The following is a 12,636-nucleotide window of genomic DNA, read 5'->3' as shown; positions in this document are numbered from 1 at the left end:
TGAACCCCTTCTTCCTTCACCTTGACCTAGTTACTCAGATGTCAGCTTTGACAGCCTGATCTCTGGTAAACATTTTTGAATCATTTTTTGCTTTGAGACTGTGTCAAGTCCTCCAGTGTATCCAGTGACACCTTTTTCTAGTGGAGCATTTATGCTTTCATAATGCATTTGTTAGGCTGAAGGCTTCTTATTCACATCTTACTCTGGAATTCCCTAACACCTAACCTATTGCTTGCACTTGGTGGGAATGTAGTAAAAGTTGGTTGAATGAAAGAGCAGTATTGTGAAATGTTCCCAGTCTAATTAAATGTAATTAGTCTTCTGCAACACTTTTTAGTGTCTTTGGTTTTGGTATGTCATTGCATAAAGATTTACCCGATATTTGAGCATTTTCCTTTTTTTTTTCTGCCACACTTGGATTTCATAGTTTAGTGTTCAGAAAAAGTTTCCATTTAACTTTCTCATGGGAGACTCGGCTGAGTTTGACATGCCTAGGTCGTGCATCTGATTAGAATAACAGAACCAGGGTTATTATCCCGTCTCCTGCGTCCTGTTTTATTGCTCTCTTTAAGGCTTCTTATGGCTCTTATGAGAACTTCATAGAGGCTTTTTCTTTTTAAACTTATCTGCTCTCAGATTTAATGAGGGTTTATTTAATAGTGTCTTCCTCTCCCTATACATGCTATTTAACCAGTAATAGTTTTGAAAAGAATTCTCTGACTTAACAACCTCCCCGGGGAGCCTGGTGGGCTTCCGTCTATGGGGTCGCACAGAGTCGGACAGGACTGAAGCAACTTAGTAACAGCAACAACCTCCCCATATCTGTTTACTGAGCCATTGGTAGAGCTGGTGCTTAAGTACAACTTACTCCTAGTATTTTGCTGATGCCATGCTAAGGAACAGACCCTTGTCCACCAAGTGAGGTAGTTTTCTTTTGGCAGTTTCTGGCCTGTTGTCACTGTTGTCAGTGTCTGGCCCCTAAAAAGTGGTCCTTCCTCCCACTCCATACTTCTCTAACCAGTCTTTTTCTGATTCTCTTGGTTCCTAAAGTATGTTTCCCAGGCACTGTGTTAGGCTTTGTTTTCTCTTCATTTTCTTCATCTCAAAACAACTGCAAAAATGACTGACAGATTTTACTTCTTGGTTAATATCTCTCAGATTCCAGTTGCTTCTTGCATATCCCATAAATCTGAGAGTGAGGCTTAGACAGCTCCACTACCTTATTCATCAGCTGATAAACAGCTCTTTCCCCTTCTTCCATTGGAGTTCTGAGTCACTTCTCTGTTTGCAATTCTTGAAGACTGTCACTAGGCATAGTCCTACTTCCGTAACATTTTTAGAATCTCTTGGTGACCCACAGCTCATTACCACTGCTGCAGTTAATCCAGGAATGAATTTTCTCTGACCTTCTCGCCACTCACTCACCTCACCCCACCCTGAAGTATCTTGTGAACAGGCACTTTCAGAGGAAGCCCAGGGGGCTTGTTTTTCCTGGCATTCTTAATGCTAACCACCTGTTGCAAATTGCATAGTCCTTAACATTCCCACCAATCCTGCCCCACTTTTTAAGGATCTGGTAGTGTCTTTTCTTGTAAATTCTCTGATGAAAAAAACTTGAAGGATCAGATGAAGATCTTTTTGTAACTTTCTTTCAAAATTGTTCCAAGTTTAAATGGGGCCATTGGCTTTCCAACCTTTATCTGCTGCTGAAAAAACAGTGTAGTGCTGTTGACTGGGGAAGGTAGGCTCTTACCTTCTGGTGCAGTCCCAGAAAGATCCTGGGCATCAGTTAGAATTATTGTGTACAACCTCCCTGTTTCAGATTGATTTTTAAGGCTGCAGCTTTGATCAAGGTACTCCCCATACCCCAGAAGTATTTGGATCCCCACTGCTTTCAGATTTAAATCAGTTCCAGATAGCCTGGTGTTCCAGGTGTATTACATGTTGGCTTAGAACTATATTTCCAACCTTATATAATCTGTCATTGTATTCCAACCTTATATAATCTGTCATTGTATACCGTACACCCCACATACCACTGTGTCATAGCCAAATGGCTATATCTAAGGCCCCTTGGCCTGGAGTGCCCTGCTCATTCCCTCTCCGTGCCATTCACTGCATCGTAAATTCTCCCCTGATTCCTGCATTGAGGGCCAGCTCTGCCACAAGCCTTCTCTGACTTGCCCAGGTGAAAAGGATACCACATTTATCATCTGTGACACCTAAAAACTTTGTGCCCTGGATCAGAGTTGTTTATATGTTGCTTCTAACCGGATGTTCTCACAGAGCAGGACTTGCAGGTGCATGTATAGCCCTGCAGCATCCAGCACATAGGAAACACTTAACTGCTTTTCTGATAAATTGTCATTTAGTCAGTGTCCACTTGTGATTCACCTGTTCGTTGTGCTGAATGAAGTTGAGAGTATTATGGATTAATTGACATAGCTCCATACTGTGAAAGTCTTGTTTGTGGAGAAACTTGTTCATAATTCCCCTCAGCTCACCATGATTCTTTCTATTCCACTAAATTTCTAGTTCATTTTGAGTTTCCAGATAGGGCATTATAGTCAAAGTGAGCCTATGGGCATATGCATTTTTACTTGATAAGTTTAGAAGTTTACCAGTACACTGAGGTAGACCTGCATTAGAATTCTACATCTCTAAATTAAGACGCTTACTCCTTGGAAGGAAAGTTATGACCAACCTAGATAGCATATTGAAAAGCAGAGACATTACTTTGCCAACAAAGGTTCGTCTAGTCAAGGCTATGGTTTTTCCTGTGGTCATGTATGGATGTGAGAGTTGGACTGTGAAGAAGGCTGAGCACTGAAGAATTGATGCTTTTGAACTGTGGTGTCAGAGAAGACTCTTGAGAGTCCCTTGGACTGCAAGGAGATACAACCAGTCCATTCTGAAGGAGATCAGCCCTGGGATTTCTTTGGAAGGAATGATGCTAAAGCTGAAACTCCAGTCCTTTGGCCACCTCATGTGAAGAGCTGACTCACTGGAAAAGACTCTGATGCTGGGAGGAACTGGGGGCAGGAGGAGAAGGGGACGACAGAGGATGAGATGGCTGGATGGCATCACTGACTCGATGGACGTGAGTCTGAGTGAACTCCGGGAGTTGGTGATGGACAGGGAGGCCTGGTGTGCTGTGATTCATGTGGTCGCAAAGAGTCGGACATGACTGAGCGACTGATCTGATCTGATCTGAAGCTTAGATAAGTCATTAAAAAAAATCCTTTGGTCTCAGTTTCTTCTTTAAGGGAAGAGTTGCGTGAGATAGTTTCAGGTGTCACTTTGGAATGAAAAACAAAGCCTTTTGAACTGGCGGCTGTAAACTTTTTCTTCAAAGGACCAGGTAATATTTTAGGCTCTGCCAGCCAGGCAGTGTCTGTTGCAGCTACTCACCTCTGCTATTAGTAGCTTGAAATGGCCTTAAACAATATGTAAACTAGTGGCCTAACTGTGTTTCAGTATTTTATTTACAAAAACAGGCAGCAGCTGAGATTTGCTGAGCTGCGCTTTAGAAGTTTGTGGTCAGTATAGGCTAATCCAAGAAAACTGAATGAGGTCTTAAATGTGAGAACTCTTGGCTTTGTTCTTTTCGTGTAACAAAAGTCACCTCATTATTTGAATTTTTACGGTGAGTAGTCAGTAAGTCCACTGCCATCCTCAGTTTCTTCCCTGAGTAATCACTGCTACCTGTAATACTTTTTAAAACATATGTGGCATATCCCCTTTGGATAAAAGTCTGACAGTTTCCTATAAAAGTAAATATACACGTACCCCATGCCCCAGCAGTTCTAGATATTTACCCAAGAGAAATGAAAACATATGTCCACAGAAATACATGAAAATATTCATAGTAGCTTCAAACTGGAAATAGCCCAGGTGTTCAGTAGAATGGATAAACAAACCAGTGTCCACATAGTGGACTACTACTCAACAGTCCAAAAAAAAAGAACAAACTACAGATAATGGAAAACCTGAGTGAATCCCACTATTAGGCTAGGCAGAAAATAAGCTTTACTGATGAGAATGTACTATATCATTTCATTTCTTTGAAATTCTAAATCAAGCGGTACTTACCTATGCTGGAAAAAAGCCCAGAACAGTGCTTGCCTCTAGGATGGGCCTGGGGATTGACTGGGAAGGAGCATGAGAGAACTTTATAGGGTGATGACAGTGTTGTGTATCTTGATAGCAGTTTGTATCATAGAGGTGAATGCATTTGTCAAAAATCCATGTCATAGTACTTTGTAGAGTCATATATTTCACTGAATGTAATTTTTCCCTCAGTTTTAGTTAATATGCATATTGAAGTGTTCAGGGGTAAAGTGTACAAACATCTGCAACTTGAAATGCATAAAAAAATAGATGGTAATTATTGAATAGATAGATGAATATAGTAGATTGTCTACTTATGTAGAATCTGGGTGAGGTTTATACATGTTCACTTAATTCTTTTAAAAATTTTACTTGTTTAAATAAATATTATTACAAATTTAACAATCTTTTATACACTGTTCCTGACCAGTTATCCCAAAGTATATTGAATAACCCATCATTTCCTCACTGATTTGAAATGCCAACGTTTTTACATGCATTTTACATGGATCCTTTCTTGGATATTGCGTTTTGTTACTAATCTATATCTTTGTTCCTTTGTCATTATCACACTATAATATGTAAGCTCTACGTAAGCATTTGTAAAATAAAATATAATGTGTGAGACTTGTGTAACTACTGGCTGTTCAGTTTTGGTGTCTGGAGAGTTCTAGCCTTATAAATATTTAGGTAACGTATGGAGCATCCAAAAGAGATAGCTTATGTATAAAAAATCTATTTCTTGAAAATTGGGAGAACTAACTAAAACCATTTGGATGTGGTATCTCTTTTAAGAATAGAGCTCTGTTTATTGTTTTGTAAAAACTTCTGATTTGCAAATGTTTATTTTCTCACAAAATCATATATTTCATTTATTCTCAAGTTTTTGGGGGCTTCCCTGGTGGCGCAGAGGTTAAAGCATCTGCCTACAATGTGGGAGACCTGGGTTCGATCCCTGGGTCAGGAAGATCCCCTGGAGAAGGAAATGGCAACCCACTCCAGTATTCTTGCCTGGAGAATCCCATGGACAGCGGAGCTTGGTGGGCTACAGTCCACGGGTCGCAAAGAGTTGGACACGACTGAACGACTTCACTTTCTTTCACTTTCTTTACTAGTTGGAAACTGGTTTTATTGATCAAATTAAATGCATTTGTTTCAATTAACTTGTGATACTATCTTAAATCTCTCTTACTTTCCCTTGAATTTATTTTAGTCTTGAATTTAAAACCTGACATTTTTGGTTAGTCTTGGGGTTTTTGTGAATTCATATAAAGCTATGGATTTTCCTTTGTGTTCTGCTTCGGCTGCATTATTGTTTTGTATTTTGAATATTTCATGTTTTGTTGTCTTTTTAATTCAAAGGTTATGTAGAAGTCCACTTTGTAAATTTTTGTTATACTTTGTTGCATTTGGTACTTTATTGGATTAGTTTTTTCCTCAAATATTTGGTAATTATTGGTTCTCTGCACCTCCTGTTTGTATTTAGACTTTCCTGTCACAGCATTCAGGGATGAGGCAGAAGTACCCAAGAACTGGTCGAGGTATAGAGATTCCCTCTACTCCTTAAGGTTTTTACCAACCCATCCAATACCTTGGCCAGTTTTTGAATCCCAGCCTGCCCCCACTCCCCCTGCCCCATGCTCCCTGCTCCTGCTAAAGAGTAGCTGGTGCTGCTACTGTTGGTAGTTGATGGGTACTAAGGTGGGGGTGTGTGTGTGTGTGTGTGTGTAGTTGCTGGGCACCGGGGGTGTGTGTGTGTGTGTGTATGTGTGTGTGTGTGTGTTGGGGGGAGGCACAAAGTTATACTCACCTGGCTGCTCCTGCTGCGGAGTCATCTAATCTGTGGCCCAGAGCGCCCTCCTGTTCTCCATTTTGGTGAGCCAACTTGCTTTTTTCTAGGAGTCCTTCTCTGATGAAATCCTTTCCTTCCTCTTCCTGTTAGAGACAGTTAATTCTTTCTCTATGTTTATATGTCTGTTGCTTGTAACTGGACTCTTGGAGAACAGGAACAGATACCTTATTCCATGTAAATTTTTGTCACCTGAAGTAACACAGAATGCTTGCATGATGCACTTCAGAGAAGAGGAGTTTTGATTGCAAAAGGTTGATTGCTTGAGGCTCCCAGGGAGAGCAGACCAGGTAAGGTGCCACATGGAGAGGTACTGGTCTGGATATTTCTCTTATTGGTAAGTTAATCTTAGGCAAATTATTTAATCTTGTTTAATATGTTTTATACTACCATATTTTTTAAAATAAATATATAAAATTTGAGTGTATATGTAAATACACACATGTATTTTTAATAATATAAATAGTTCGAAGGCAAAAGAAGAACGGGCAGCACAGGATGAGATGGGTTAGATCGCATCACTGATTCAATGAACATGAATTTGAGAAAGCTCCAGGAAATACTGGAAGATAGTGGAAGAGCCTGGTGTGCTGCAGTCCATGGGGTCACAAAGAGTCTGACCGGACTTAGCGACCTAACAACAGCAATGTGCTGATTAGTTCAGTGAGGAACAAATGATTTTTAAACAAGTGGTCCTGGGACAGCAGGATATCGATATGCAAAACAATGTAACTGAATTCTTTCTTTGCTGTTGTTCAGTCACAGTGGTTTTGGAGCCCAAGAAAAGAAAATCTCTCACTGCTTCCACTTCCCCCACCCCCCAAGCCTATTTTATTTGTCATGAAATGGAAATGATAAGACCAGATGCCATGAACTTAGTTTTTTGAATGTTGAATTTTAAGCCAGCTTTTTCACTCTCCCATTTTCATCCTCATCAATAAGGATTGATTCCTTATTCCTTCCATTCCTCTTCACTTCCTTCTCTTAGAGTGGTAATATCTGAGGTTGTTGATATTTTCTCCTGGCGATCTTGATTCCAGCTTGTGCTTCTTCCAGCCTCGCATTTTGCATGATGCACTCTTCATATAAGTTAAATAAACAGGGTGACAGTATACAGCTTAGATGTACTCCTTGATGTACTTCCCACTTTGGAACCAGTCTGTTGTTCCATCCAGTTCTCACTGTTGCTTCTTGACCTGCACACAGGTTTCTCGGGAAGCAGGTAAGGTGGAATGGTATTATCATCTCTTAAAGAATTTTCCACGGTTTGTTGTGATCCACACAGTCAAAGGCTTTAGCATAGTCAGTGAAGCAGAAACAGATGTTTTTTCTGGAATTCTCTTGCTTTTTCTATGATCCAATGGATGTTGGCAATTTGATCTCTGGTTCCTCTGCCTTTTCTAAATCCAGCCTGTACATCTGGAAGTTCTTGGTTCCAGCTTGTACATCTGGAAGTTCTTGGCTCTCCCTTCTTCATACCATGTACAGAAATTAATACACAGTGGATCAAAGATCCAAACGAGCTAAAACTAAGAATTCTTAGAAGAAAACATAGCTACAGGTCTTAACTTTGGCTTAGGCAATGGTATCTTAGATATAATACCAAAAACCAAGCAACCAAGGAGAAAAGTAAATTAGACTTCCTTGTAATTAAGAACTTTTCTGTTTAAGGGACACTCTCATGAAAGTGAACAGACAACCCACAGAATGAGGGGAAATAGTTGTACATCGTGTATATGACAAAAGGCTCATGTCTGTAATGTATGAAGAACTGTTAGAACTTACATAAAAAGGAAATTCAGTATAAAAAAAGGAAATTCAGTATAAAAATGGACCAACAGTCTGAATAGACAGTTCTCCAAAGAAGACACAAATGACCAATAAGCTCATGAAAAGATGCTCAACATCATTAGTCATTAGGGAAATGCAAGTTAACCCACTAGGAAGTATTGATAAAGATGTGAAGAAATTGCAATTCTGCTAGTGGGAACGTAGGATGTTACAGCTGCTTTGGAAGACTGTCTAGCACTTAACTCAAAATACTAAACAGTTACCATATGACCAAGCACTTCCACTCATAGTGAATGAAATGTGAATTATACCTCAATAAATAGCTCCTTATAAAAATTTAAACTTACAAAGGACTTTAAATTTGTACTTGTCCATATAATTGATTTTTTTAAAAAGTTATACCTGCCTTTGCTTTAAAAAAGGTTTTTTAAAACTGTAAGTGAAAGTGAAGTCGCTCAGTCGTGTCCCGATTCTTTGCAACACCGTGGACTGTAGCCTACCAGGCTCCTCCGTCCATGGGATTCTCCAGGCAAGAGTACTGGAGTGGGTTGCCGTTTCCTTCTCCAGGGGATCTTCCAACCCAGGGATCAAACCCTGGTCTCCCGCATTGCAGGCAGATGCTTTAACCTCTGAGCCATCAGGGAAGCCCTTAAAAGCGTCTGCCTGCAATGCGGGAGACTCGGGTTCTATCCCTGGGTTGGGAAGATCCCCTGGAGAAGGAAATGGCAACCCACTCCAGTACTCTTGCCTGGAAAATTCCATGGACGGAGGAGCCTGGTAGGCTACAGTCCATAAAACTGTAAGCAGGTTGCTATTTTATTTACCCAGGGAAAATTGTTTCTTACCGAAATTCTCTGGGAATAAGGCATAGCCTTTCTGGTATCTAGATAACTAGGAAGTTTGAGCAAGAAGTAGGGAGTCAGATCACACAGTCTCAAAGTGTGTTGAACGAATGTGGATGTCCAGGCCTTGAAGCCTAATGACTTCCCTTGCTCACATTAACCAGCACTGAGGTGGGCGTGGCACATTTATTAGGTCCCCTCGGCCCTACCTGTAACTGAGCTATCGTGTCCTACTCTTTGTGACCCCATGGAGGGCTGTTCTGTCCATGGAATTCCCCAGGCAAGAATACTGGAGTGGGCAGCCATTCCCTTCTCCAGGGGATCTTCCCCGTCCCAGGGATCAAACCCAGGTCTCCTGCATTGCAGGCAGATTCTTTACCATCTGAGCCACCAGGGAAGCCCATTCCTTATCTAAGGTACCCTCAGTTTTATCCCTATCATTGTCGGATGCATCTGAGTAAACTAACTGCAAGATACCCCCATGTAAGAACAGCAGTTTATAACTTCTGTTTTTATTTTCCAGTTGTTTTTTTTTTCCCTTAGAGGAAGAAGATTAAGTTGATAAAAAGTTACTGGCATCCTTGTGAGTGGTCTTTCATATGTGGTTTTTATGAAAGTGAAAGTTAGTTATGTTCGACTCTTTGCGACCCCATGGACTCTATAGTCCATGGAATTCTCTAGGCCAGAGTACTGGAGTGGGTAGCCTTTCCCTTCCCAGGGGATCTTCCCAACCCAGGGATCCAGCCCAGGTCTCCTGCTTTGCAGGGGATTCTTGACCAGCTGAGTCACAAGGGAAGCCCAAGAGTACTGGAGTGGTTAGCCTATCCTTTCTCCAGGGGATCTTCCCGACCCAGGAGTCGAACCAGGGTCTCCTGCATTACAGGTGGATTCTTACCAACTGAGCTATCAGGGAAGCCCGGATGTGGTGTTTATAAGTGAGGTTAATTTTAGTTTTTCAATGTTAAGTTTGGTTCTTGGCAATAGTATCTTATCAAGTAGGGGAAATTGGCTTCAGTGCTGGAAATCACTTATTTACTTGTTGTACACTGCCTACATTCACAATTGACTTAATGGCCACTAGTGCATGGCATCAGGTTTGGGACATGGCTGTTAATTTGTGTGTCTGTTTTTATGAACCTGACTGTATAGGGAGTTTTAACATTTTTGTTCGTGCTTGCTATGTGCTCATTTGCTTGTTGCTTTTATAAATTTCATTTACATTATTTTTCCTGGAAACTGAAAATCAAAATTGAAAATGGCATGATAAGAATACTTTTAGATGACTTTAAAGCACTGCTAAATAACTCTTAGCACTTCTGTATTAAACTTTTCCAGTTTACTATCAACTTCATCAGTTGACAAACTCCTGTGGCCTCCGACTGCCTGTTTTCGTTAAGTGACGTTTTATTGGAACACAGCCCCGACTCATTACGTTTATTTATTTGTGCTCTGGCCTGCTGTGTGGAGGAATGTATCTGTTAGTTCCTACAAAGAGCCAAATCTGAAAGAATGGCTTTTCCCTGTATCTCATTAAACCAGCTTTTGGGCTTTACCTGTTTCGTTTTCCTTACAGTAAACTGATCACGGCTTTGAGGTTGGTTTTCCTCTGTTTTTCTGCAGCAGGATCGCTCTGTGTGGTAGGGAAGTGCTGCTGTCTGGAGGTGAACGTACTGTGCTCCTTCCTTCTGTCCTTTCGCTCCCTATTTTGGCCTCCTGGTAATTGGGGTGGGGGAGGATGGGGAATGCCAGTCTGAATTAAGATGAAATTGCTTTAACTGTTTTCCCCTAACAGTTTTCTGGCCTGCAGGTAACAAATGAAAGTTATCTAGCTTTTGCCACAATTTGTTTGAGGTCACAGGGTCTTTTGAGCATCACAAGAATAAACTCCACAAAGAAAAATGGATGTATTCAGAAATGTATTATTATAGAAATCTCAGAAGCTCTGAAGTTCATCTTTGCTGGGAATGGGTGAGGGTGAAGGGTCCACAGATCCTAGGTTGGGAATGCCTCCTCTAGCCTTTCTTCAAGGACAAATATTAATAAGCAAGTTTATGTTAAGACTGGAAAATAAAGCTGATGTTAATTCAGCTTTGGGGAATTAAGTGTTCTTTACTGTTGCCATACCTGGGAATTAATTGAATATTTTTTGATCAGTTTTTAAATGTTCAAATGTAAATGTGTGACGTTAGCAATGTATTGTAGCATATAATCTTGATGGTGACCACTTACAATGTTAGATCTTTGACTACAGACATTTGAGAAGAATAATTCTAGATGTTCACAAAAGAAATCACTGGCTTGGGATAGATTTTAGTGTTTCCAGATTGTGAAGAAAAAAAGAAGGTTAGGCCCTTTATATGAAACTTGCGTGTGCCAGCTCTGGCTTCGTGCTTAGCAGTGGAGCTGTCAAGTCCCCCTGGTCAGAGTGCCTGTTCTCATCTTGTCCTCTCTGCACTTCTGCATGAGGCTTCCACTCAGCCAGTATTTCCTAAACTTTATTCATTGATAACCATCTTCATGACTTGCCTTCTCTGCATGCTTCCTGGCTATTCTTTAAATCAACTCACTTTTCAAAACTCAAATTTATGCAGATAATTATTATGAAATACAGGGTTGATAATGCTCATTCTTTTGTTTCTCACATACACATGAAGGGGATTTATCCAACCTAAAATCATCTTTTTTCTGGAGGGCATCAAATTCATTTTGGGAAACACTCCCTTATGTGCTGGAATTTTCAAGCTCTGATCTTGAATTAGTATGATCTGTGGAAGCTGCTTGTATTTGGAAGTATCAGAGGATAGGAGGGGATCACAGGATGGGTGGGTGCTGCCTGCTGAAATACCCCTTGCTTGGGCAAATTCATAATGTTTGGAATATGAAGATACTTGGCTGTGTGCATGGCAAAGCTTGGAATCCTAGCCTTGCGATGGTTGGTTTGTTTTTCCACCTTGGCTTCATTACACACAGACAAACACACACAATGTGTGTATCTTCAAGTTTTATGAGTTTTGTTTTCTTTTACAGGTTTGATCTTGCTCTTCTACCTAGTCTTTTATGGGTTCCTGGCTGCACTCTTTTCATTCACAATGTGGGCCATGCTTCAGACTCTGAATGATGAGGTTCCAAAATATCGTGACCAGATTCCTAGTCCAGGTAATTATGTTGTGATTATTATGGGTTCTAACAAAATTGGATTATATTTTATCTTCTCTGGAAGTCTGTATTATAGAGCAGGTAGGAGATGGTAAATTTCAGAGTCAAATAATGTGAAAGTTTTTATTTAATATTTACATGCTGATACAAAGACCTTTAATATTTACATGCTGATATAAAGACCTTTAATATTTACACAGTGATACAAAAACTTGGCTGATAAATCTTGAGTCTTTTGCCAAGGGTAAACAGAAATAAATATTGAGGGTTAAAGTAAAGCCACATTGATAAATATAGTTATAAGTGATGCTTATGAATATTGAGTAGCAGTTTCACTTTGCCCTGAGTAATTTACTTATATATATTTCAGCTCTAGCTTGGGTTAAAGCATTGGTCGCAGCACGCCAGGCCTCCCTGTCCATCACCAACTCCCGGAGTTCACTGAGACTCACGTCCATCGAGTTAGTGATGCCATCCAGCCATCTCATCCTCTGTCGTCCCCTTCTCCTCCTGCCCCCAATCCCTCCCAGCATCAGAGTCTTTTCCAGTGAGTCAACTCTTCACATGAGGTGGCCAAAGGACTGGAGTTTCAGCTTTAGCATCATTCCTTCCAAAGAAATCCCAGGGCTGATCTCCTTTAGAACGGACTGGTTGGATCTCCTTGCAGTCCAGGGGACTCTCAAGTGTCTTCTCCGACACCACAGTTCAAAAGCATCAATTCTTCAGTGCTCAGCCTTCTTCACAGTCCAACTCTCACATCCATACACCATCCATACAGGAAAAACCATAGCCTTGACTAGACGGACTTTTGTTGGCAAAGTAATGTCTCTGCTTTTGAATATGCTATCTAGGTTGGTCATAACTTTCCTTCCAAGGAGTAAGCGTTTT

General features: G+C 40.6%; 1 protein-coding gene across 1 annotated transcript in view; it reads left to right on the top strand.

Moving 5' to 3' along the window:
- Positions 1–12,636, top strand: part of ATP1B3 (ATPase Na+/K+ transporting subunit beta 3) — a 36,474-nt gene that overhangs the window by 5,661 nt on the left and 18,177 nt on the right. The window contains exon 2 of the mRNA XM_070375173.1: positions 11,620–11,748. Coding sequence (XP_070231274.1) covers positions 11,620–11,748 — 129 coding nt within the window. The remainder of the gene's footprint in view (positions 1–11,619; positions 11,749–12,636) is intronic.

Source organism: Bos mutus, chromosome 1, assembly GCF_027580195.1.
Source record: "Bos mutus isolate GX-2022 chromosome 1, NWIPB_WYAK_1.1, whole genome shotgun sequence".
Taxonomy (NCBI): Eukaryota; Metazoa; Chordata; class Mammalia; order Artiodactyla; family Bovidae; genus Bos; species Bos mutus.
The sequence above is the reverse complement of the archived record's forward strand: the minus strand, read 5'-3'. Positions and strand labels throughout refer to the sequence as shown.